This window comes from Alternaria novae-zelandiae (genome assembly GCF_023758075.1).
Source record: "Alternaria novae-zelandiae strain BMP 2774 chromosome Unknown scaffold_11, whole genome shotgun sequence".
In the NCBI taxonomy this organism is placed as follows: Eukaryota; Fungi; Ascomycota; class Dothideomycetes; order Pleosporales; family Pleosporaceae; genus Alternaria; species Alternaria novae-zelandiae.
The window spans coordinates 794,786-820,904 of NW_026056971.1; the positions used below are offsets into that span (position 1 = coordinate 794,786).

Below are 26,119 nucleotides of genomic sequence, written 5' to 3' on the forward strand. Positions count from 1 at the left end.
AATTTTGAAAGGCCGCTTATCTGTCACGAAGTCGATGTTCCTCTTTCTTCGCTGCAACATGCTCCTCCGCCATCTCTATAGCTGCTAGCTACACATGGTTCGCCAAGATTGTATCTTTCTCAACGTCCACAGATGCTGCTGATCCTTTCATTGTATTGGATCGGGAGTACGGAAATCAACAGCCCCAGGAAATGCCAGTCTTTTTGCGAGAACGCGTGGTGACAGCAAGTATGATATGATGACGATCTCGCGGCCACAAGTGCTTGCGACAACAATCTCTACCGTTTGATCCTCATCACCCGGCTTTTTGCGTTGGTCCCTGAGTTCTATTAGATGTTTGACATCGAAAGCAGCTCAAAGATCTTCCCTCGGCCAACACATAAAGATCCGGTCCCTTGTGGAGCTCGGAGCGAGCGAAGCACGCACCGGCTACACGCATGAACCTCCCGGTATCACCCGTGAAAGCAGCTGCGTGATCAGGTTATCAACACTACAAAGACTCTTCCGTGCCCAGAAAGATGCGATCAGCAGGATAGTGAACGCGTGTCGAATGACCCTGGTGCGACATCGAGGGACGTTTCTAGCGAGCACCTAGAAACACCATACATGTCCTCACCACGTGCGTTCAACCTTGCATCGAAGGTTTATCGCCTGAATGGGCCCGGCTGAATGTCACATACGCCACCCGCGACGAGCGCTTCGGACGGGTCCTCCGCAACCTGCACGTTGGGTCGACAAGTCACCTTTACATTTGGGAAGTCATCGATAACGCTTGAGTGTTCAATAGCTGAGTTTCCTTGCGTCATCGAAAATGCATGTAAATCAAGCTTGTATTGAGATCCCAGGCTTGTACTACGGCTGTGTGACAGAACTTCGACGATCAAGCTCAGTCAATGTCACGTAAAGTTGCGATGAGCTGACGAAAACGCTGGAAATGACCAACACATCATGCGCATTATTGTGCTGCTCGGGCACATGGCATTTCTCCTCCAACCCTGTCCTAGAACTCCTTCGACCTGGTTAAAGACTTCTATCAGAAACCTGCGCGATCGCGATTCGTCCGTTCACAATAACCTCGTCAGTTTTGCAGGCAGCACGGGTATGGTACAGGGGTTGCGGCTCGCTAAGGTACCTGGAAGGAACCAGTCTCTGGTAAACATCCAGCCGACGTATAAGGTTGCGTTCCCGCTCCGGGTAAAGCCATCTCCGCATTCGGGCGTTTCCAATCGGCACAATCGTAACCCCAGAATCCAAGAAAGTCTAATCAATAGCAATCTAAGTAGATGTTGTGTACCACAGTCCTAGCCTTTATCTCAGTCACCGGCCATCTCCTCGGTATATGTAGGACGCGGAGATTTTGATTCATTACCTTTGATTGCTTGCTGAGATCCTGCATTAGGTGTATTGAGAAGGGTTGTCACCAGGGTGTAACGTAAGACTGTATCCTCTGTTCTTCGCAGTAACCACTTCCACATCATGGCTCTTTGAGAATACTCTGTATTTGAAGCCATCTTCATCATGTACTCCGGTGCCGACCTTCGGTTGTGTCATGTCTTGTGCCTATGTGCGACTTGGCTAGGCGTTACATCCGCGCTAGCACAGGCGGGTATGCATCAGGTGTTGGCCATCATAGGACACTAGAATCATTCGCGCTGACTTTCATACAGAGCTAGCCGACTATGGGTCAAATTCTGCCTCGGGAGTCCAGTACTCTGTGACAGCGGAACCAAGTGAGTGGCGCTGACTAGCCCAAAGTTCGATGGCTGATCTGACATGTCGTGTCTAATAGACTCCAATATTGGTGCACCCACATATCTTGCGCCTCCAGTAGACCCAACACCTCCCTCCAACGCGATACCTTCGCAGCGATCTGAACTCATTCACAGTGCTTCGCTCTCGGAGCCAAACTTCATACCCTCAACGCTAGCCCCGCCTGGAGCCATACCGACTGCACCATTGCCGATTTCGAACCCATTGCTCATTCCCACCGACGGACCGCCGACGGATGTGACGACTGTGTTGACCACGTCTCAAGGAAATGCCACAGGGACGCCGCCAATGCTGTCAACAGTTGAAGGGTTGAAACCAATTCCGCCTGCCGCGACACAAATCGGAGATCCGGATGGGCATCACGAAATCAGCGAGCCAAACTTCAGTTCTACGCGGCCGTGTCGAGGATGCTCGCCAGTGTTTGAGATACCTGCTACAGGGTGGCTGGATAACCCAGTCGGAGAGCAACATGGCTCCACTATACAAGAAGAACAGACACAAGCGGCAACAGCAGACCCTCCGCAGGTAACGATATCAGCTGGGATATCTGACATTGTTATTGGCCAAGCTCCAAGCCATGGTGACTTCGTGATAGGAAGTTCTTTTACTCTTACACCTGGTCAGATCGTTACCGTTGGGGACACACCTATTGTGGTAGAGACCTCAGAAGGCAAGACCAAGATTGTCGTGGGGACTACTGTCATCTCACTGCAACCTTTTCAACCTGCTATCACAGACGCGCCCATGTCGCAACCACCGGTCCTACTTCCACCAATACTCACCATCGGTACCGAAGTCATTGCGCCCAACGCGCAGACAGAATACGTCATTGCAGACCAAACTCTTTCTCCTGGCGGTGAGCCCCTGACTATATCCGGGACAACACTCATTCTTGCACCTTCCGGGACGGCACTCATCATCAACGGCGAAACATCCAGTATCACTCCAATGTTTGGTGACGTGTATACGTCCACAGTCGCGGCTGCCTTGACCTTCAAAGATCATGTGTATACGCCGAATCGCGCTGGCTACATTGTGATAAGTCCTGGCACGACTTTGGTGCCTGGAGGCGTCCCCGTTACAGTTGACGGCACAACGTTGAGCCTCGAGCATAGCGGAACTGCTGTAGTCGTCCAGGGCACTACAATGAGTCTTCAACCGGTCACGACAGTCGTCACATTGACCAAGGGGCCAGATGCGCTCGGGACAGGGTCGGATGGAGATGGCGGGAATGTCCACGGGCAGTCGACTGGCAACGGCTATGCCTACCCCACAGGAGAACCGATCATCGCGGGAGCGACACGAACTAGTAGTGCGATACCAGAAAATTGGCTGGGAAGCTTCCTGTTGCTGATATGGTGGGGTACGGGGTATCTTGCAGTCCGACTATGAAAGGGTTGGTGTATTCGCATAGATTGAACCTGTAGATCTTCGCGCGATAGATCTCTCAATGCATCCAGCGGCGTTTGAATTGGGATGTTGACCTAAACCACAATTGCGCGCGGATAGATCTTGGCCATTCTTGTGAACAAATGTGTCTATTCTTCAGGCTGGCGATTGCGATGGCTCCATGCTGATGACGAAAGAGCTGAGTGGTAGACGCTGGCGGGCGGCGCTGTAGGGTTGGCACACCGCGAAACTCGGAGTCACGATAGTCGTCAGATGACCCCTTCGTGGCATCGAGAAAGATCTGGCAGCACGATCGTGAGCTTGCGAAAAAAATCACTCACTTGCTGTCACACCACACCCCCTATCCACACCGTCGTCACGCGCCCCAGCGCTCACCGAACAAAAAATTCTCGTCGCCAAACCTCCAAAGGCATTTCTCTAACAGTTAACGGACATGCGCTCAAGGTAAAACACGGTCTTTACGTACAAACATCCACTCCCAGTGCAACAGCAGCGTCTAGACTAAAAGGACCGAAGCAAACTTGGCATCCGACGGGCAACTTGGGGGCGGGAAAGGGCCTGCGTGGATCAGGTACACGCCGTGGTGCGACGAAGCGTGGCAGCCAATAACAGAGATTTTCCCCGCCATACCTCCAAAGGCAGTCTTCTAGCAGCTAACGGACACGACCGAAAACTCGTCACCGCGCCTTTACACACACATGCGCCTTGCCAAAATTAGCCGCCGACGGGAAACGCTCCGGCGCGCCATCGGAAAAGACGCACCAGGGTAGGGCGTGGGCACCTCATTGTCATGATGATGATGGCACGGACCCTCTCACGCCCTGTGAAGGTGTTCGTTGACAAGAATTCAGTGGGTTTGTCAGCCCGCAGCCAATCAGACGGCCGCATGGCCTCAAATCTCACGATCGTTTCGTCGACAGGTGCAGGGCGTGCGCAGAGTGTGCTGAGTAAAATTTTGGCAAAGGTTTGGTCCCAGGGCGTGACCGGTGATGCTTGGCGGGTGTCATAGAGAAGTTTCTGGGGATGGGCTGGGGGAGTATAAAGGGATGGGTGGGTACGTGAGGATGGAGGCATCAACACAGCAAAGCATACCACAGCCTTCAAGCAAAGCAACCACTACTATCAGTTCTTCGATCGACCCTCGAGCATTTACCTCACATCGATCATCACCACAACACAAACAACCACCATCAAAATGACCAACTTCCTCTCCTCCGTTGCGGCACACGCAAAGGCTCACCACGAGAGCGTCAACGCTGCCTACAACACCTACTACACCGGCTCCTCCGCAACTACCCCATCAGCCTCCACACAAACCTCCCGCAACTCCTCCATGGCGGGCCCTTCCTCCACTCAGCGCAACCCCACCAACGCCGCCAAGGCATGGAAGGCCATCAAGCAGCACCACCGCGAGATGAACTCCGCTTTCGCCGTCTACTACAGCCCTGGAAACTCTCCCTCCGCATCTCGCAGCTCATCCCTCGCTTCCAGCCCCAGGCAGAGCAGCGAGGCACCCCGCAAGAGCGCTGCTACTGGAGAGAAGGAGATGGCTGCTGAGCTCGGCCCAAGGAACTACCAGAAGGCATGGAGGGCTCTCAAGAACAAGGTTGTTGAGCACCACAAGAGCGTTAGCAACGCTTACGAGCAGACCTATGGCATCCACTAGACGCCTCGATTGCTAAGCACGGGGAAGATGTGGGGTTGTAATACTTGGGAAACGGAAAAGGGAAAACAAAAGTGAATTTTTGGGATGCGCATATACCACTGGGATTTGGCTCGGTAGCTAGGCGTTTTGGGATCTGGATTGGGACTGAGATCTTAAGAGATCTGATTAATATGAAAGAACGATAATATCATGATTGCGCAAACACTTCTACATGCCCATGGATGATTGTAATTTGTGTCGGTTGTAGAATTGGAAAGAAAAGACGTTAATAATAAGCTATACTCTAAAACTAACAGTCACGCCAACCTAGGAATAAACTAAATAGCCTAGAGCCTGCATTAACGTTAGGTTACCTACTTTGTAAGGTTTTAGCTTAATGTAGCCTGCAGAGCTGTTTAGTTTTTATCTTGTGTGAGGTGCAATCACTCCGTACATCAGCTTCAACGGCTGGATATGCTCTATATAGCTAACCTGCCCCTTCACCCACGGTCACTTTCCACCCCTTCAACAGCTCGACATTCATTCCAGATGCTTCCAGGTACTTCCGCGTGTGCTCTTGCCTGTCTTTCAGCCACGTACCGCCCTTATCTATCCCCTTACCACGCTTACGTTTCCAGTCAGCACCAGTCCATTGCCTCATCTTGCTGGTTTTCATCCAGTCCTCGAGAGCTTTGTCTTGAACACCAATGCTCAGTGTACCATGAGGAGAGAAGGATACGCGATTGAGTTTTGAGAGGAATTTCGGATCAGGATGCGCCCAAAGCGAGTTTTGGGCTGCAAACATTGCATCGTGGATGTCTTGATCTTCGACGCCGTGAGGTTGAGGGGAGAGATTATCGCGCCCGGTATTAAGTGTCCAGACGTCGCATCGAAGTGACGAATAGCCCTGCATCAGCCGCATAAGGGGCAGAACATCGAAGGGACGCTGTTCCTTCTTGTCAAACTTGTCGAAGAATACCGTCATCTTCGCAGGAGGACGAGCGGGTCGGGTGGGGATCTTTTGGTCGGCAATCGTCTTGTCGGGGACGTGATGGAAAGTCTCAAGGTACCCTTTGAGAAATCGTACGGAAATGTAAACATGAGTGAGACTGTTTTGCAGCGAGCGAAATTCCCCATGAAGTTGGCGGCATGTTTGGCCCAGTGCGAGCCAATCCTTCTTCAAGCATCGAAAGTGTGCGTATTCTGCTTCATTTGGCAGGGGCGGGTAAAGATTGAGGCGAACCATCCGATCTGGGTCTTGTGTATGTTGATCAAACAGAGGGGCAATCTCGCTGCACTTATAAGCTTCGTACTCTGTCTGCAAATCCCCAGTGACAGTTTTGTAGATGGTGTTTCGTATTTCTACAAGCTTATTAGATTCGTATATTACAATGCGCTTGGATGTTATGACCTACCTACTGGAAGAGACAGCAACCTGTTGCTCTCATTGCTCTTGGCTGCTTCGGTGATACTGCCCGCAATTGGCTGTCCCAGCGCGGTGGGCGTGGTAGATCTCTTTGCTTTCGCCGCGCGGCGGGCTCGCTTGATATAGGTATCAGCGGGCCCAATAGGGCGCTTGCGTTTGCTATCAATGCTGTTAGTTGTTGGTTCGATGAATGGAGGCGCTATTGTACTTACACCATAGCGGAATTCTTCGAGTTCGTGTTCCTCTAAGCGCGATGGATGAGTTGAGTATCGCGGGTGTCGTTTCAACGATCGGTGTGCGATAGTCAGAGGGATCGGAAAGTAGGGGAAAAAGGCCGCTTTGATGGGGCCGAGGTGGTCACAACGAATTCAACTTCCCTCATATCAGGCAGCAATGGCCTGTGTTTGAGGCTACATGTAGTGAAATATCTGCCCAGATGCGGACTATCACGCCCATAGCTGCATACCATTCACTGCTTATCCCCTAGTAGTGAGTCGGGATAACCCGAGCTCAGGTCAGAGTGGCTGTGGTATGAGTGACTATCCAATACTCAGCAAGTGAATATGTCCAGCGTTGCCACAAGGTCTATGACTGGCGCTATTCCAGTACAGTGAATCGCATTTCCCATCTTGCCATGATCTCTTCATTGTTCAAGCCAGCGGCCTTGAGGAACCGTAGAATATCTTGCCTTCTTGCTCTTTCTTTGTTCATCCGCGTGAGAGCTCGTTGCGGCTGGGCGGGGAAGCTTATCAACTTTCCGTCCATCCAGTCACGTCTTGACACAGGATCGAAGACCACTCTGAAAGCTGCGCTATACCATAGATCATGGTAGTTATCAAGATTGCCCTCATAGACTCTTCGCCTCCCGTACGGACGAAACATTAATTTCGAGATCGTAAGGGCACCTCCCCGCGGTGCAAAGATATACTGACGAAGAGGCTGCGCAAGGACCTTGTACCAGTCCCCGTCATCTTTGTAAGCACCCCAAATATTGCATTGCAGGGACGATGCGCGGTTGAAGAATCGCAAAACTGGCATTATGTCACACATCTGGTATGAATGGCGTGGTAAAGCAAGCGTAATGCGTGGACCTTGATAGTCGAAAGCAATTGCTGGGTCTTCGCTTGGGTAGAATATTTTGACAAAGTTCCAGAACTCATCAAGAGTCACAAAAGGCTGCATGCGAGCGCGCTGGAAGGATCGGTATTCTGTGAATGTTGCGATAACAAGTCAGTATATATCCATGTACATTAACGAACACCAGACTTACCACGCATGAACTGGCGTGATATCTGCCCAGCAGCCAGTAAGTCTGTCTTCATAGCACAGTATCCATCATGTATCGCAGCTTGAGTGGCTGCGTTGACGCGTCGCAATGGATCAGTGTCTGCCCAGGGAATGACATTGAAGCCGTTCGGCGCGCTCATAACCAGCGGACATGGGCTATTGCGTATTTGAGCAGTTGGAGGACCATGAGGATCTACTCCCCTGCGCGTGATCATATATGGTCGATGAGTCACTACGAATTGATCGAAGAGAGCCTGATAGATCCTGTTCCTAATCTCTGCATGATGTTAGCACTCGTGCGCGTTGTAGAAGACATCTTACTAACCTCCCGGAAATCTAAGAAGCGGATTGGTGGCGTTCACTACGGTAGCTGCTGCGGCAGCCGCTGCTCTTCTGGCGCGTACTCGGCGAGTAGCTGCAGTCTCGGCTTCGCGGCGGCGCTTAGGACTGCAAGCATTAGTGATGTTATGACGCTATTATGTGAACATACGGCATATAAGAAAGTCTTCAAGTGCTTGAATACGGGTTGTATAGATATGTAATGTCCGTTCAGACTGGGAAATCGCATCGCACCGCCGCTACTTCAGAAGAGCTTGATGTAATTCGAGTAACAGACAAAGGATGCGAGTGTAAAACTGATGGCCGGTAGTGGCTTTGTGGAGACAGGGCTATCAAAGGCTCATTGTCTGAGAACAAGACATTGCCTGTACTGAATGCGCTAGGAACTTGGATATTTTCAATCGATCCACGCACAGTCACCTAAGTTGACGTGATCGTCAACAAAAACCCGACCATAGCTCTTGATCTTCGGTGCAGCCATTTGTATGTCTTTGCGTTTCCTCTCATCAACTTGCATGGCATACAAATAGTCGTGAAGGCCAAAATCCTCGCCTATGCGGGCGCTTGGCAATGTGGATTGATCGAGACCGAGTATAGTGATGTATGCCGTCGGAGAGTCTGTGATAGCGACTACATCGCCATCATCAAAAGGCGCTGCCGTGAGCTGGCCTTCGCCAAATCCCTGCCAGCTCGCACGGGCAGCGACATCTACCACATCGCCGGTTGTGACATTGAGGGTAAAGGCCGTAATGACTGCTTGAAGCGGAGACTGCGAAAGTGCCCACAATGTGTTTCGAGACGCAGAAATAGCCAGAGATGACGACTGAAACTGTGTCGCATCCAAAGAAGTAGGAAGCAATCTATATCGCAGGACAGGAGTAGAATTGCTCACGAGGGTGTCACCTGCCAAAGAAACGACAATCAGCTCGTTTGAGTACTTAGTGACGATGTACATGAAGGTTTCGCTGGGATGGGCGACGATTTGTGAAGCGCTTGTGACATTACCAAGGACATCAATACCCACCACGTCCTGCAAATTCGGGTCTTCGGACATACGGAAGTTCGTGATTGACGTCAAGAGACTTCCGGAAGAGTGTGAGTCCAATGCGTGCAAGTTACGCCCGTTGGGAGCCCATGCAATAGAGTGTACGTCTCCGGCGATCTCTTGGGAGTTAATAGTATCATAACCGTCTGGCGACACTCCAAAGACGATACTGCAAGTTCCTGTGCTAGCACTGCCCCATATAGCAGTGTTGTGCATGGAAGATCCTAGCTTTAGAGACAGGAAGTTCGTAGTGTTGCCTACATTGGTCAGAAAGCTTCATGCAGATGCCATGATGAGAACCAACATGATGAGGGTATCTCCATGGTGCCTTCACTGATGAGCTCGTATGTAGGCGCAATCGAGTGGCGGGTCAGGGTTCCATCCTGCGGACGACTGCTGAAGAGGTGCTGCTTCGAGCGCTACCGAATAGGTCAACGGGAATGACCCTTATTGAAGATTGATGCACGTACGTCGAGCGCCAGAGACGGCGATGCTCCACCCGCGTCTCTGGCCTGAATCGTATACACTTTCCTGGATTCATCGTCCGTCTCCAGCGAGTACAAGGCCTGCCCATTTGTAGTGCCGACTGCGAGATGGTGCAGTAGCGCGTTCATAGACGGTACAAACAGTACGATTGCAAGGAGAGTCAACATGGCGCCGTATGATGAGTTGAGAGCCAGACCAATGTGAGTGTAAGGATATGGTTCTATCGTCTCGCAGTTTATCAGCATGTGAGCCAGCCCCTGCATGACACATTTCCGTGAAAGCGCATTGTGGGGTGCAGCTGGTGAGAGGGCTTCCAATATCGAGGGCGAATCTCTGGTGATTAACCATGCCGGTAGTTGCCTCGATCCAATATTGCCCAAAATCAGTGGCGCCTGCTGATCACGCGCGAAGGCATCTGATAGTTATTGATGCTTGACACATGATCATGGGTATGGTGACATGGCTGACTCTCTGCGAATTGCTCCTGTGGACCAGACGCGTCTCGCGGACGCCCGGAAGTAGGGATGGATATTGAGAAAGAGCCACTGTCTGATAAGTCGGAGATCTTCATTACCGGTATTGCGCCCTGATCGCAGAGGATTCGTGCGCGAAGACGATGAAATACGTGGTCAGGAGGATGGTATATTGATGCTGAGATGAGGGTCATAGAAGGAGGCTGGGACGCGTGCATCGGGGCTGTCCTGTTAGGCGCTAGTGAGAACTTACGTCATAGCCGCGAAAAGCACCCTGGGCGTCCCCTTTCCGTCCCTCTCGCAACAAGCTTTCGAAGTTAGAACCAGCCACTGCGCGTTGAGTATCAAACAACATTTGGGGGATTGACAGCGTTCTTTACATTTGATTGAGTAATTGTGTAAGATGTACCTTATATGCACCTGCTAATGGTAAAGGACAATACAGCGCGCGCGTCCACTTGCATGTGCACCTGCAGTGTATGCTAAACTGCATGGTCAAGGAAAGCCTGAACATCTTCTGTATCATGCGAAGGCCCAGACTCAAGATCGTCGCGATAGAAACTCGGAAGAAGCTCATCTACCTCCTCCAATGCCAACCGCCGAGAGAATAGCTTCCGCCAAGGCCAACCTAGGAACCCACACAAAACACGTCCGCATTTCGCCAGTTTCCTTTTAACAGACTCGTACTTTTCGTCGAGGTACATTTGACAGCGACCGATCACCCTGGCCGGCATCTCATCCTCGTCCCACAACAAATCCCAGCGGCAATTCAGCAGAACAGCTCGAAATGAAAGACGCGTCCTGAGTTTTACCCCGTGATCGTGACGAAACGACTCAAGTCCAGGAGTACGCGCGGATACTGGCGTATACCTCCATCCTGCCGGGCCCGCAGAGAGCGGCGAACAGTTCGTGTAGCTTACATGCAGTGGAACTGGAATATGCGGACGTTGGAGGCCCTGTCTACCACGAGGATTAGTCTTGGGGTGATAAGAGAAGTAGTCCTCTTGCGCTGTGGGTTGGAGTGTCGGGTATGTTTCGGTCCGTGTAGTTACGCGTGTGTTTGTTCGACCGTTCATCGTCCTTTGTCCCTGTTCTTGGAACATGTATTCACGCCGTCTGAGAATGGTGAATAGGCGGGTGAACGCTAGGATATAGTACTGATACCACATTGTGCGGGTAGAACATGCGCGCTTTGTCTGGCACATGATGTCTGATTCTGAGGTCTCACATGCGCCTTTCACGCACACTGCCGAAGTGGCTGGGTGTTTGACAGCCTGTACATCGTTGAGGATACTTCGGTATCGTTCAGAGTGTCGCGTTGATGCCGGATCGTCGACTCTTCTTAGTGCACGCCGCCTATCCTGCCAACATAAACCCATTCACCATCTCCTTGTACACGCCATGGGCTTGCAAAAATCTGACTCTTTTCCTCAGCGTCGTTTTCGGTGACGTCCAGGTACCACTGTTTCCACGTTGAATCCCATGTCCAGTCTTCCCACGCACCTAGCATTTCTACCGCGACATCCGGCGTCAGATTTACACCAGCCATGCTCACATGCTCCCAAACATTCCTGATCTCATTCAACTTCCAGCGCGAAAGATACAGGTATGTTTGCTGAGAGGGTATGTAGGTGTAGAACTCATGCCAGGCAGGATCCCAAGTCCAAGAATACGCTGACAGGGTCTGCTGTGGGGTAGTCTGTTCACCGGGGCTTGTAGAGGTGATCAATTGGTCGAGCAGCGTGATCGCGTTTGAGAGGTCGATAATGTCGAGAATAGTTGGTAGTGATATGTTGAGTAATTGATCTGATGGATGCCAATCTCCTCGCGATCGTAATCGTTGTTCCAACACCCGTAGTTGCATTTCCAGAGCTTCCAGGTGAGTCTTGATCTCTTTGTCAGGCGAGGTTATGATAAGCATATTTCCCGTGCCGTTCTCATCATCGGCGGAAGAGAAGGGTCTTAAAACAAACCCCTCACGCCCTGCTCTGGTGTCTGCGATAAATTTCCTTGTCGTTTGCTGGAGTGTGACAACGGCCTCTGTGAGATCTAGCGCTCGATCTCCATTGATTGCTGAGGATGCCATGCTCAATCTAGTTGTGCTTTGATCGAAATCTTTTAGTGCAGTAGAAACCGCTCGATAAGTAATGATGCTTGAACAAGCATTGCGCACCTTGTCACAGGTGATGTTGTCAAGCAACAGATCGCCGATACAGCCGAAATTTAGCCCTCATCGCCACCGTGGAATATTTCATTCCCATAACAAGATGCGAGAACCTTCAAGGACGCGGGCAGTCATCTTTGCGTGTGTTTCGTGCTGAGAAATTCGAAGTCACAGTATGAAGCGCAGGAAATAACCTGGAAGCTGAGATTTGGCGCCGCTTTGGTTGCTGACCTCGGGAGGTTGGGAAAGGGCGATGACGTCATTGCTCTCAAGCTCCATGACTTCCTTGTGCTTCGCTAGCCTCATACGCGTTGCGTACAAACTCGAATAACTACCAAATCATGAGAAACGACACAGATTATCATCTCTACAGATACCGAAACATCGAAAGCCGGGGATACCACAATGGGGCTGATTCATTCACAGATGCTGGTCGTCGACAGAGACGTAACTCGTAAGACTTCGATAGAAGCAAACTGGGAACTCGACGATGTTCGTGACCCATTGACTTGGATGCAGCTTTCGATTATCGAACAAAAAATCCAACCCAGAGAATACTCCCGTGAGTGTGTACAGTATCATTCCATCTTCCACCACCCTCCCCGAACATTCACCCAAACCCCACATAGTACTTTCTCAACGAGACTCGAGTCATGCCACACCAGCAATATACACACATAACACGTCCCATTTCCGTCCATAGCCATGTCTCTCAATTTGAACCACACATCCCAGACAAAACTAACAAAAGAACCAAACCCTTACTTCACCACAACCAACTTCCCAACTAGAAAAGGATTACCTAGAAATGGCGTCCACACTATCCTACACGTTCAGCCCACCGGCATACTACCCCTCATCCACATCCTCCCCAACATACCACCCCGCACTCCACTACCGGCCCTCCATCCCCCCAGACTACCTCCCAAACGACGAATACCGCTACCTAGTCAAGCAACAGCATCGCTCTCGCCTAGAAGCGCATTTCGCACAACCCTCTCTCTCCTCGACCCGAAACATGATACCAAAGACGCCGTACCAAAAGCAAGGTAACTTGAGCCGTGAGCGCCGGGCAGAGATATCTGCCGCGAAGTTCGCCACGCGTGCGGCTTTAGGGGCGGGTTTTGATTTCACTGATGAGGGATTTGATAGGATGCGGGCGCTTGATGACCCACAGCGGTCTTGGACTAGGCCGGACGAAGACGAAGACTCGGATGAAGAGCCCATTCCGGCTCGGTATATCGCCGAGTTCAATGAGGAGATGCGGAAGTTCGAAACGATGTATGATGAAGATCAGCATCCTTCTGACATCCACGCATCGCGACATAAGCATCCAGGTAGGTATACTGATACTAAACCCCTGCCGCCATACAAGCCTTCGCTACCGCCTGTTGAGCGACGTGACAGCGGATTCGAGGAAAAGACTGTATGTGAGCCGACACCACAGCTTCAAAGTAAGTTCAGCTGGGACGATCTTGACGACACCGATGACAAGTCCCCGAAGCGAAGGAGCTTCTGGTTTCGTCATCGCAGGAGCCGAAGCGTTGAACCCACCCAAGTGCCGCCTGAAAAGAAGAAAAAGCGTAGAACATGGTAGGTCAGCAATGAAAAGATGTAAAAGTAAACACGATGAGAATGCAGTGTGATGTGTGTAGTCACGAATATGTACATTGAATTGTTGGTGACTGCCATGAGGCTTGGCTGTAGTGTATGGTAGCGCTTCATCTTCGATGCGTCTAAGCAAAGCCGAAGAACTTCATGTCGTCCGCACCCCGAATGGGGACGGTATGGCCGACACCAGCAGCGTAGATACCCTCGACATTGGGACCGTAGACGGTCCTTGTGTATCCGCTCTGGGGGTCGTTGGCCTTGGTGCTCTGGGGCTTGTCGTAGTTGTAGCCGAAAACGCCAGCCTATACACCGTTAGCACGTGATCGCTCGAGGATATCAGATTCTGGTACTCACCCATTCCTTCATGGTCTCCTGGTAGTTCTGAGGGCGCAGAGTGGTGTCGGCGCTACCGTGGTAGACCTGCATCTTGGGGCGGGCACCAGTGTAGCTGGGGTACATGTTCTTGACTACGGTGGCCCAGGCTTGAGGAGTGGCGATGGAGTTACCCTGGGCGCAGGTGCTGTTCCAGGCATCGACTCCGTTGGCGGCGGAGGCGAAGCAACCGGCGGCGACACCGGAGTAAGGAATGGCGGCCTTGAAGATGTCGGGGTAGGTAGCGGCCATGACGTTCTGAAAGGGGTTAGCAATTATAACGTGATCAGGACTCCATCAGACGTACGGTCATCATGGCGCCACTGCTGGAACCGGTAACGAAGACCTTGGACGAGTCGGCCTTGTATTCCTTGACTGTCCACTTGACCATGTTGGCAATGGTGTTGCTGTCTCCTCCTCCCTCGTGGCTCAAAGTGGCCTTGCTGCTGACATCCCAGCACTTGCCCTCGTGAGGGGACTCTGGGTAGATGACAATGAAGCCATACTGCTCAGACAACTTGGCGTAAGGGCTACCGGTGTAGTATGCCTGTGCGGTACCAGTGCAGTAGTGGATAGCGACAATAACTCCTGGCGACGCCGCAAGCTTCTTGGGCACGTAGATGTAGAAGCCAGCCTTGGTGGGCGCAGCACCAAAGGAGGTGACCTGGGAGAGAGCGCCAGGTGTCACGGCACGCTTGGCGATGTCGGTGGTTGCAGCCGCAGCTACGGACAGGAAGCTGGTGACAGCAGTGAGGAAGCGCATGGTGTTGACTTGGAATGAATGAACACGGTGGGGAATCCAAGAGTCTTGGGATACAGACCTTCTTATAAAGCTTGTCTTCAGCCGGAGCGTGCGTGCGGTTCAAGGGATGCGGTCTGCATTGAAACGATCTCCCCGAAACTATCCAGCAATCAGCAGTAGCGGAAATGAGGTCACGCAGTTCTCGACTAAAGTGTTTCTCCCCACATCTTCGGCGCCACGACGTAGATGAAGGGCTGACAGTTGTCATTCGCCCTCTAGTGGGACTTGGAACGAACTAGTGAGCGGTAAATTAAAAGCTTGTTTCCATTAATCCTAGCTCGGCATTGGTTCCAGGCGCGACGTTTCGAACATATACCGACCCTTGACCTTTACCATGTGTTTACCCGGTCCGGGGAAATTCACAACAGTAACCCCACAGGACAGGTAAGCAGGCGCGCTATATGTATAGAGGTCGCATGCGACATGGAAGAATTGTTTGCGAGTCCGCCGAGCCTGTGCGGACAGGATGAGGGGGTTTGAGTAGTGCCGAGGAGTCTGACACGATAGTGACTGTGGGTGCCATGCTGATGCGCCGGGTCCAGATCTAGACGTTGAGGAGGCCGGTGCGCTTGGTGAGCTCTGGTGTCGCCGCTGGGTCGTTGCTCTTGAACCATCGAGGCTGTGTAAGCGGTTGGGCTGTTCGGCGCGCCCAACGCTTCGAGCGCAACGCTTCTGGCTTCACGGATCTTGATCTCGTACCCTCTTCTTCATCTTCCAGCCCACATGCCATCTCCTCTTCCAAGACCGCCAAAGGTCAGTCCGCCCATGACGCCGCCACCGCCGCCAATGTTCTTGCCTTCATTGACAGGTCTCTTGGCGACTCTTCCTTGTGCCTTGACGCCTTGAATGACTTTGTCTAACTGCGTCTCTACCACGACTCCGCCCACTATCATCTCACCCAGCGTCGCGTGTAATGTCTCGAAGTTGAAGATCAGATCCAGCTCGCATACGTTTTCGAAAAGACCATCGAGGGCTTGGACGAAGACCTGGATGAGATCAAGAAGCGCGAGAGGCGATTCGGTGGATGTAGATATGACGATGAAGTAGAGAGTCGCGTAGTGGCGGTAGGTGACGAGGGAAGGTGTGTCGTTGTGGGGAGTCGTGGGCGTGCTGGACTTGGAGCTGCTGGCGAGGAGCGGCGGGAGGCTAGGCGTGCATTAGGAAAAGTATGGAGTGAGACCATGACGAGACATACGGTAGGAAGTTACATGCTGAGTTTGGGCGGTTGGCGACGAGGGTGAAGATCTCGGAGATGAGGCGCTGCTGGACGCTGGTTTCCTGGGTGGTGGTGAGTACAAGAGCCCTGGAGCACAGTGTCAGGTCACGTGTAATGTACCAGCTGTGTGTAGAACTTGGTCAGTCGCGGCTGGCCGGCATTGTTGAAGACGAGGACTGCGTTGATCATGGTGTGGACAGGTGGTGGTGAGGCGCACACTGGCGTTGGACATGTCCCACCGAAGGATGCGGGGAGGCGCGCGAGGGTCCATGCTCCTCCAGCTTGCGTCCAGCCCAGGAACAGAACACGCTCCCGCTACTCCACAACTTCCACCACCAACAATCCTCTCAATTACTCCAACCCATCCACTTCAGTCATAATGAAGCCAGCTACTCGATTCGTCAGCACCGCCGTTCGTCGCGCCGCCCGATCTTCCCTCCGCGTCCAGTCGCCCGCTAATTGCATCATCGCCAGCCGAGCTCCTGCCATCAGCCATGCTACCCCCGTTCGCAGCTTCCACGTGTCAATGGGCATGAGAGTGGGTATTATGCCTGGTGAGGAGGACCCGAAGCCCAAGGAGAGTGAAGCCCACGACGAACCTGGCAAACCCACGGAGCTCTCAATAGAAGAATTCCACGAGCGCGCAGACTACTACCTGGGCGAGCTGGTACAGAGGTTAGAGGAGGCTCAGGAGAACGACCCTGCCATCGAAGTAGACTACTCGGTAAGTCACGATTACGCAGCAGATCAGATTGGATACTAATTCGGTTGCAGGCCGGCGTGCTCGAAGTCACTTTCCAAGAGAACACATTCGTACTGAACAAACAACCCCCGAACAAGCAGATCTGGCTCAGTTCCCCAATCTCCGGGCCGAAGCGATTCGACTGGGTCGTCGCACAAGAAGGCATGGACTTCAAGGAGGGTGGTGGCATCGGCGACTGGGTATACATGAGGGACGGCAGCTCGCTCACTGAGATTCTCAGGAAAGAGCTGGGCGTTGACGTCAGTGTTGACGATCAGGTCCCGCGTTGATGGAGCGTGCTATAGTCAGTAGCACATGCTCTAGTACGTCGTCCCGTCGCAGAGCATGTTTGGGCAGATAATCTCTTCTGGCCAGGAGAGTATACACGATGATACGGTAGCAAATAGCGAAAAGCGACAACAATTTACGATTGCGCATTCTCAACTCTGCAGCCCAAGACATCTCATGTTGTATGCCCCTGGTGTTTGCCAGACTGCGACTACGTTGTATAGCCAACTTCCCCCAAACGCCGATATATGCATTCTAACGCCGTATATACTGGGAGACATGGTATGGGTCCCCATAAGGTGGTATGAAATGATAGTCGAAGAACCTAGGCGGTAATCGCAACGCTCTTGGGTGCATCGTCGTTCTCTGGTGGGAGATCGGACTGCGACATGTCAGTGTTCAGCACCCGCCGACCGAAGAGGTAGACATACCGGGTCGAAGATGATTCGTATCATCAGACTACAACTGGGACAGCGCGCAATGTCCTCTCCGTCGCGCATGTCATAGATGGAGATCTCAAAACGGTCGCCGCATGGGCAGGGATGGTGGTAGATCTGCAGCGTCTCGTCGTAGAAGCAGTCTTCGATTTCGATCTCGTCGTAGAGGTTCAGCTCTTCGTCGGCCATGTTGGGTAGGTGTGCGTGGAAAGAGCGATTGAGTTTGTCGCCGACTGCGAGGAAGTGGCGGGGAACTTTTGGCCGGCACGCTAGCCCTGGACCTGCATCCGCCCGTCCATTCACATCACCAGAAGCTCCGAACACGTACCGTAACGTCGAGGCCGCCCGCCTACCCCGTCCGCGACTTTCATCTGCACCCTACCATGGGCGCGCACCTGAGACACGAAAAAAACTGAACAGGTTTGCAGACTACATCAAGACAAGAACCTTCAAAGTGGGTGACCTAACGTCAACGTAGGCTCTAGGGTGTTCAGCACGTCTAGAACCATGGGCGACGTCGAGTCCGCCACGGTGAAGCTCGCGGAGCTGCTGCGACACCCAGAGGACCTCGACAAGATACCTGCGCTGAAAGCAGAGTTCATGCGCAAGAAGGCGGCTGTAGACGGACAATTACGCCATGGGTTGAAAGAGCAGCTTGAGTTGACCCAGTCGGGTATGAGCAGCATCACCGAGGGTCAGCGCACCGTCAACCTGATCAAGGAGGGTAAGTAGCTGCCACGGATAGTCCTCAAGATATCCTGCTAACTTATTACTAGTATGTAGCTCCCTTGCTATGCTTTGCCAACGCGGTTCTGAGACCTCTTATTATTCGTGCTAACAGATTCATAGGAGATGATGAAGATAGACAAGCTATGCGCCGAGGCCCAGAATATGATTCAGGACTTCCCGCACATCAACCTGGTTGCGCAAACACACAAGAATTTCGAATCGGTGGAGAAGATGCGCAATGACATCGAGGCCTTTGAGGAGCGCCTGGAGAACCTCGAGATCCTGCTGGCACAGGACGACGAAGACCCCGCGAACCAGCCGAACCTGCTACAAGTCCACTACGGTCTGACGCAACTACGAGACATCCGCGACGAAGCCATGGGCCAGATCAAGAACAGCGACACTTCCACCGAACTCATCGATAACCTCACACTCGAGAGCGGTATTACGGTGCAGGACCTCTTCGCGCGCTTGGACGACGTCGTAGAGTGGTTTGACAGGCATATCGGCGAGGCGTGCATAAACCTCATACAGTTGGTGCAGACCGACAACGTAGGCATGGTGGTCCGCTTGGCCGTCGTGATTGAGGAAGAAGAGAAGACGGACAAGAAGATCAAAGCGCTGCAAGATGCACAGAGAGAGTTCGGAGATCTCGCCTCTCGCTTCAAGTCCATCACACAAGGGCCCAAGGAGCTTCGCGGCTACAAGGAGAAGTTCATTACCTCCATCGAATATGTTTGCAAGGCAGAGATGGACGGAGTGAGAGAACAGTTCCAGGAAGACCCCGAGAAGGTCGAAAAGTACTTCAAGTGGTACTTCAACAACCTGAACACAGTCAAGCTGGGTATGGTCGAGCTCATGCCCAAGAAGTGGAAGATCTTTGACACATACACCAACATCTACCACAAGCAGATGCACGACTTCCTCATGGAGTTTGCCGATGATGAAGCTCTTGGGCCGCAATACTTGCTGGCTGTCATCAATTGGGTGGACAAGTACTACGTCAAGATGCAGAAGCTTGGGTACTCAGAAGAGCAACTACAGCCACATGTCATCGACAACCGCAGTCCCGAGCTGATACGGACCTACCGCTCCGTCATCATCCAGGCTGTGGATCAATACATGGAACGCATCAATACACAGGACCGGCAGAGATTCGTGCAGCAAGACAAAACTGCATATGAGACCAACTTTGACGGCATCCTCCAAACGAAGGCTCTTGGAGACGTCTGGACGCTTTTTAGCCAGAACATCGGTGTCGCTGCCAGTAGTCAGCGTCCCGACGTTGCTGATGGTGTAGTCGACTCCATGTTCCGTGCCCTATTGTCTCGCCAGCGTATATGGACGCAACTGATCGACGAAGAAAAGGCCAAATACCTCGGACCTACTCCCGCGCAAGATGAAGATGATATATATGTCTTGCAGGAGTGGCTCATCGCTCTTGCAAACGACCAGATCATCTGCATTGACGATGACATTGACGGCAGTGGTCAAGCCTCCTTCCTAAGCGTCTTTGAGCGTGAAGTCACGCCTATCGTCTCCCAGGATTACATGATCGACAAGCTGGCCAAGAATGTGGACGAGGCCAAGAACGGCTATATTGACATTTCATCGCACTGCATACAAGTCTTTAGCGAGCTCATCTTCATGGTCGATCTTAAACCTGTGCTTTCCAAATTCTTCACCGTCGAGTGGTACTCGAGGCAGGATATGGCATCGATCATCACAACGTTTAAAGACTACGTGGATGAGTTTCTCCCTAGGATCCACCGCTCGCTACAGGATCTTATCATCGATTCTCTCGCTGACGAGCTGCTGGTTCAATATCTCGGGGCTGTGCGCAACAAGGGTGCCAAGTTCAAGAGGACGGATCAGTTTGCAGACAAGATGAAAGACGACCTTTACACGGCGTTCGACTGGTTTATGTCGTTTGGTGAGCAAGGTCGCGATATCAAGGACCGATGGCGCGCTGTGCAACAGTTCCTTAAGCTGCTGGAATGCGACAAGTCGCAGGTGCAGTTTGCGTATGTGGAGTTCAAGAATGCTTATCGGGATGTTAGTATTACATGGGTGGAAGCTGTTTTGAGAACAAGGGATGACTTTGACCGGGGCATGTTGAACGCGGTTAAAGCAAAGGCCGCAGAACCTATAGCAGAGGATGCGCCTCCGGATCCGATCATGGGCAGGGTGAAGTAAGGCTTGATTTGGCATATATCAATTTCGGAGAGGGCATCTCATACAAGGGAAAAAACTGAACAGGTCTAGAGCCTACATCGACGCCAAGTCACCTATCCTGTAGGTCTGCATGTCAATGTAGGCTGTTGGCCTGTTTGGTTTTTTTCTTGGTGGGCCTGAAGGCATGTTTGGCGTTGGAGGTGTGTAATATGGGGTCAGTATTGCAGTCGCCGGCAACGCGGCATCACTAACGACTCTAGAGCAACACGAGATACCCCGGATTTCTGCTCGTCACTAGATTAGCGAATACGAACTTCCTCACATCATGTTCACTGAGCGAAAAGTGTACAATCGCATCGTATTGCTGACTTGCTTGCGGTATGACGTCTGCAGACCCCTATCCGCAGTTCGCGCGCTCTCATCAAACACAAAAGCAGCGATGGGCGAGGATGAGCAGCAAGATCGACAGGTACATTTCCTCGTCGACGGGAGCATTCATGATCGAGGTGATAGCCTAGCCCCATCACGGCTAGCGTCAGGGGTCCGCCCACCGGCGTCTCAGAACGGTGGAAGGCGCCGCGTGCTAATATTGAGCCGTTCCTATCAAAATGACCTTAATATGCAGGCCGCATTTTTGGTTGGAAGCTGTGATTAGGGATGTTTCGAAACAACTCGTCCTCGAGATGTCGCGTGCAGCGATGGAAATAGAACTCAACGCCTTTGTAACAGCAAAAGCAGTCTGAACAATCGTAACGAGGCGCGCGAAACACAAAAAGCCCAGCATGACGCGCAACACTCCCCCACATTCATCGCGGCAATGGCAAGGCTTTTGCAAACCTCATGCCGCGCACCTACCAACCGTCGATCAACAAACACAATTTCCGCTATCGCCCACCCCAACCTGTGAGCAATCCAGCATGCTCGCCACACCTGACATGCAAGGATGACCCAACCAATCTAGACCACCGCCCGCGAGGAAATGAACCAACTCAGTCGATCGATGGGCAAGGCTGGCGCGTCCTCCACCCACCCCATCACCTGTCATATGACTACTAATAAGAGGGCTGTATAAGACCCATTGGACCGCCTCATATCCCTCCTACTACTCTTCTTCTCTCATCATCCTACGATCCAAACATAATCTATAGTACCTAGTGTTCTATTAGCCACTCATTTTTTTCTTGCAAGCCAAGTCAAACTCACACAGTCTTTACTACCACCAATCACTCAACGACTCGACTTTACGTCTCCTAACGCCTTATACCCAATTTACCTTCTCCCAACTTCTATCAACATTCAAGATGCGTTTCTCCGTCGTCGCCGCTTCCCTCGTCGCTGTTGCTGCTGCTCAGTACGGTGCTCCCGCTGCTGAGGAGTCCTGCTCTGCTGCCGTCACTGTCACTGTCACCGAGTACGTTTTTCCTCTTTCCATTCATTATCGACTTTCGTACTAATGAACATGCCCAGGACTATGCAGCACACCCCCGTCGCTCCCTCCATGAGCTCCGCCTACTACCCCACCACCGCCCCCATGGCCCCCTCCTCCGCCCCCGTCATGGGCGGCACCGGCGTCCCCATGGTCCCCGATGCGTCCTCCGTCGGCACCGGATACGCCATGCCTACCGGCACTGCCGCCCCCACTGGCAGCATGACCGGTCCTCCTCCCTCTGAGTTCACTGGTGCCGCTTCCGGCCTCAAGGTCGGTGGTGCGCTCGCCGGTGTCGGTGCCGTTGCTGCTTTCTTCTTGTAGATTGAGTAATAGGCGTGGTGGTTTGAGATGGATGGAGAAGGGGATGGAAGAGAGATTGCTGCTGTTGCGATACCCAAAGGGTTGCGTTCTTTCCTTAGTACCTTTTTGAATTGATGTTTGAGCCCGGTTGTGGCTTTTTATGAATATGGCTCTGCTGTTGGTGATGTTCTGGTGATTCGTGATAGATATCTCTAGTGACAGAGTGAAGAGTTTTCGCTGACAGTAAGGAGATCGCAATGGAGGAGACGTTCTCATGGAGTTTATGTCTGGCACATCTATTGACTGACTAGAAATCACTACTTTACCCCCTTCTCCGGAAGAGTCTTCTCAGAAGAATTCTGATAGGGTTACCGCAACCAGCGCTGTCACTGCTACTCCTCTTCGCTACACCTCCGCCCTTCAATGGAACCACCCACTGAACATCTCTCTTTACCCTTGGCTGTGGACGAGGCGAGGGCAGCGGATAGTAAGGGTAATCGCCCTCCCCAATAACCGGCAACGAACCCTGAACCTCTGGTCCCAATTCCAGGGCTTTCGTCTCCCGCTCTACTTCAGCCGCTGACCGTCCTGTCTGCTCCGTTCTATCCACGTGTTGAATCTTCTCATCTTGTTCACGGACAGCATCTTGAGCCGCATCAGTAAGCGCAATACTCATTGGTCTCGCATCTAAGCTTTCTTCTTCTTTCTCTTCTTGTTCATCTTCACCATAAAGGTCCAAGTCATCAGGCAGAATATCGCTCATCCGCGTAGTCTGTGACCCCCAGCCTTCATCTCCAGCTACCCGTACACCAGATATGTTCACACCACCAGATGAACTATCGGACAAATCAAGAGAGCTGATACTACAATTGTAGCAAGTGCGAGGTATTGGATACGCAGGCAGATCCTCCGTAGACCTTGAAGTACGGAGAACGTGATTAGCGTGAAAAAGAGTGAGTGCAGGAGATGGTGGGGAAGGTGGCAGCACAGGCGAGTCAGTACGGAAAGATGTTGGACTAAGCGTTACCGTCGGGCTGAGGAGGAATGTTTGAGCGCCGGGGAATACAGGGAGAGTATTACCACTCGCGTGGAAGGTTGTTGTTGTAGGTGTTGGGCTCAGCAGGAACGTTTGCTTGACGACTGCATTCGTGGTGATTGTCATATTGGGGTTTCGTCGGGGCATGATCCGCGTCTTTCGCGCTGGTTTGAGGGCAGGGATGCGGCGGGTCATGTACGTGGTCGTGGATCTTCTCGTGATCGAGTTCCAACGGAGAGATGCGAAGCGGTAGGCGAAGAGGGCTGCGTAACAGAACAGCGAGACTTGCATTCTCGCTGAAGGCTTTCATAGTAGGCTTATCACAGAAGTAAAGGGCTGAGCGTTGGAGATGCACTGGTTAGTGGACAAGGACATTGTGGCTGTGTGGGAGTGGACGGAACAAAGACATAACAGCGGTGATGACATTTGGTATGGGGACAAAGAAGTGATGATGGTAAGCTGGGCGAACAGTGGTGATTATATATCGTGGAACAGTGTAGATAAACACTTCGACTAGATAGTCATTCTTTCCGGCTTTCGGGAAGACCATATCTGCTCCAGACGTACGTAAATAACTAACCCAACATCGAGATACCCCCCCGCTCACCATCATTTCCCCTTCCGGCAGCAAGCAAGTTTACACTCCGGGTCGCAGCACCCAGGGATCGCTCCAGGACCCATTTGCCTCAACGCTGCATCGGTAGCAGCTTCATCAAGAACAAATGTTGCTCGTGCAATAGCAGCCTGTGCTCTTTCAAACGCCATCCGTTCTTTAGCCCATTTTTTTGCTGCTGCCGCTTTCTTGGCTTCCTCCTCCTTCTTCGCTGCTTCTTCGGCACTGAGAGGCGGCTCGTTACGACCCTGTATCTTCTCTGCAAACCACGACTTGGCTTTGCGCAGTCCATGCCGGCCTGATGCTGTGATTTCAGGTAGGATTTTGGTCTCATTCCATGTCGACAAGTGATGGGTACTCTTTCTGAGATCTTTGGAACTTTTCTTGAGAAGAAGACGGCTGTTGATTGGTACCTTGTTGCCCAAGTTAAGCGCTCGTGTGGTAGCTACATCAGTAGCGTGATTGCCTGGAGGAGATCGTGGTGTGTTGATTTCCCACGGAGTGGTATGTTCTAGCCCCCATCTGTCAGGTACTTCCGTGGTATCGCTACCTGCTTTGCTCTCGGTGTCGCAATCGCTTAGAACAAGTCGTGGCTGATCGTTTCGCCCGAAGGCGACACTTATAGCTCCTCTCCTGTTCCGCTTTTCCGTAGTATTGCTATCTGTGTCTGTGATGCAATCGCTTAAAACGGAGCGTGGTCCATCGCTTTGTCCAAGAGCAATGTGACCAGGTGCTGGTCTATCGGGTGACTCTGTGGTAGGGCTTTCTGTATCTGTGTCGCAGTCGCTTAGAACAGAGCGTGTGCTGGTAGTTTGGTTGACTACGGTGTACTTGCGCTCTCGTCTCTTGTGCGCTTCGCCGTTGTCGGAGTCGGTAACAGAGTCAGTTCGAGTGGAACCTTGCCTATACTCATGTTGGTAAACCTGGCTGCGACGCATTTGTATTGACTGAACGTGTGAGCTATAGGAACTTCGATTGCTGCGATTGATCTCAGGAGCCTCATCTATCAGGGCTTCGTGTGAGATGCTAAGTGTCTCTTGTTGTACGAGAGCTGTTGGAGGAACAGACGTTGGAGCTGGCGGTAGCGTTTCAGCATTTGCGAATCTCATCGGAACTTCTGCACGGATTTCCTCCCACTGTTCTTTTGTCGAGAATGGTGGGCAGGCGACGATGTGCTTAGAAAACCTGTCTGTTGGTGCTGGCTTGGTATACCTTGGAGACGGGAAAGGCGCTGGGTGAAGATGTTCCCTATCGTACAGTTGCTCAATGCCGACTATTCCGTGACGACGAGACGACCGACCGACTGCCGCGGAAGGGATTGTTGCAGGAGATGACGATCGTGCATTTGAAATGCCAGACCCAGGAGATATAGCAGAATTCACCGTCGGCTCAGCGGCGTTCTCACTTTGGTCTGCTCGGAAAGTAGCCCGAAGATCTCTGTCACGCGATTTGTGTGGAACGTCGCAAGCTTCCATCCTCTCAATTTCATACTTGCGTTGTCTGGCACTCATCGAGCCCCAAGGGTGAGATGGCATGTTAGTCACAGGCGATATGTCTCAATCCGGTTGAGAGCAGCTCACCGGAAACTTCCTCTCAAAGTGCGGAGAAAAGGCAGGGCCGATGTGTTTGGGCAACAGCACTGTAAAGGTACATGTTTGATGGAGGAAGAATGGTGAAATATCGAATACATGCTAGATGGTGGTCGAAGGAGGATTGATGAGCAATCAAGATCGTCGCGATTAACATGGAGAAACAAGACTGTGGTAGAGAAAATGCAGCGTAGAGGGGTGCGAGAACAGAAAGAAAATGTTCTCTTCAAACAATACCAGAGGTCAGCGTCTCACTCCCAAATATCCTCATTTGGAGCCTTCTTCTCCTTCATCCTTTCCGGCCTGCGACCAGATATCCTCATCTGACATGTCAGTCATGTTGTCCTCATCCGTCCCCTCCGATGAGCTGTCCGAGGAAGTAGCTGGAATAAGCCACTCCCGCAGATCAGGATCCTTCCTCAACTTTGTGTGTTTCAGACCGCTGAGTACTAGACGGTCAGTCCGACGATAGTCGTTCAAATCGTACCGCTTAGACTCGTCTATCTTACAATAATGCCCTAAGTCCTCGCCTCCATCGCGCTTATAGTGGGCATTGAGATTGTGACAAGAAGTCACATGGCGGACGTCGCATGCTTCTTTCTTGTAAATTTCGTATTGGCGCTGGGCTTTAGCAATGCGATCCATGGTCCGCTTTTCTTCTCTCTGTTGATATTTCGGTATAGTGAAGTCAGTTCCGTTACGTCGTACCTATGCACTCGTTGTTATGTTGTTCGT

The 26,119-nt window shown here is 52.0% G+C and overlaps 8 protein-coding genes across 8 annotated transcripts; 4 read left to right on the forward strand and 4 right to left on the reverse strand.

Annotated features, from left to right (window-relative positions):
* Positions 1 to 4,375: 4,375 nt before the first annotated feature.
* On the forward strand, positions 4,376 to 4,846 carry J4E88_006030 (uncharacterized protein; the record flags this gene model as incomplete). Its single annotated transcript, XM_049399661.1, has 1 exon — positions 4,376 to 4,846. The coding sequence occupies one exon, from the start codon at positions 4,376 to 4,378 to the stop codon at positions 4,844 to 4,846; it is 471 nt and encodes a 156-aa protein (XP_049254674.1).
* A 466-nt stretch (positions 4,847 to 5,312) lies between these two features.
* On the reverse strand, positions 5,313 to 6,468 carry J4E88_006031 (uncharacterized protein; the record flags this gene model as incomplete). Its single annotated transcript, XM_049399662.1, has 3 exons — positions 5,313 to 6,187; positions 6,241 to 6,410; positions 6,464 to 6,468. The coding sequence occupies 3 exons, from the start codon at positions 6,466 to 6,468 to the stop codon at positions 5,313 to 5,315; spliced, it is 1,050 nt and encodes a 349-aa protein (XP_049254675.1).
* Positions 6,469 to 13,781: 7,313 nt separating this feature from the next.
* On the reverse strand, positions 13,782 to 14,791 carry J4E88_006032 (uncharacterized protein; the record flags this gene model as incomplete). Its single annotated transcript, XM_049399663.1, has 3 exons — positions 13,782 to 13,958; positions 14,011 to 14,286; positions 14,336 to 14,791. The coding sequence occupies 3 exons, from the start codon at positions 14,789 to 14,791 to the stop codon at positions 13,782 to 13,784; spliced, it is 909 nt and encodes a 302-aa protein (XP_049254676.1).
* Positions 14,792 to 15,537: 746 nt separating this feature from the next.
* J4E88_006033 (uncharacterized protein) lies at positions 15,538 to 16,235 on the reverse strand (the record flags this gene model as incomplete). The annotated part of the gene is made up of 3 exons (XM_049399664.1): positions 15,538 to 15,976; positions 16,026 to 16,108; positions 16,167 to 16,235. The coding sequence occupies 3 exons, from the start codon at positions 16,233 to 16,235 to the stop codon at positions 15,538 to 15,540; spliced, it is 591 nt and encodes a 196-aa protein (XP_049254677.1).
* Positions 16,236 to 16,572: 337 nt separating this feature from the next.
* On the forward strand, positions 16,573 to 17,078 carry J4E88_006034 (uncharacterized protein; the record flags this gene model as incomplete). The annotated part of the gene is made up of 2 exons (XM_049399665.1): positions 16,573 to 16,770; positions 16,821 to 17,078. 2 exons carry the CDS (start codon positions 16,573 to 16,575, stop codon positions 17,076 to 17,078), a joined length of 456 nt encoding a protein of 151 aa, XP_049254678.1.
* A 323-nt stretch (positions 17,079 to 17,401) lies between these two features.
* Positions 17,402 to 17,702, reverse strand: DPH3 (Diphthamide biosynthesis protein 3; the record flags this gene model as incomplete). Its single annotated transcript, XM_049399666.1, has 2 exons — positions 17,402 to 17,458; positions 17,508 to 17,702. 2 exons carry the CDS (start codon positions 17,700 to 17,702, stop codon positions 17,402 to 17,404), a joined length of 252 nt encoding a protein of 83 aa, XP_049254679.1.
* Positions 17,703 to 18,020: 318 nt separating this feature from the next.
* On the forward strand, positions 18,021 to 20,438 carry J4E88_006036 (uncharacterized protein; the record flags this gene model as incomplete). Its single annotated transcript, XM_049399667.1, has 2 exons — positions 18,021 to 18,237; positions 18,379 to 20,438. 2 exons carry the CDS (start codon positions 18,021 to 18,023, stop codon positions 20,436 to 20,438), a joined length of 2,277 nt encoding a protein of 758 aa, XP_049254680.1.
* Positions 20,439 to 21,718: 1,280 nt separating this feature from the next.
* J4E88_006037 (uncharacterized protein) lies at positions 21,719 to 22,167 on the forward strand (the record flags this gene model as incomplete). The annotated part of the gene is made up of 2 exons (XM_049399668.1): positions 21,719 to 21,828; positions 21,885 to 22,167. 2 exons carry the CDS (start codon positions 21,719 to 21,721, stop codon positions 22,165 to 22,167), a joined length of 393 nt encoding a protein of 130 aa, XP_049254681.1.
* Between the last annotated feature and the right edge of the window lie 3,952 nt (positions 22,168 to 26,119).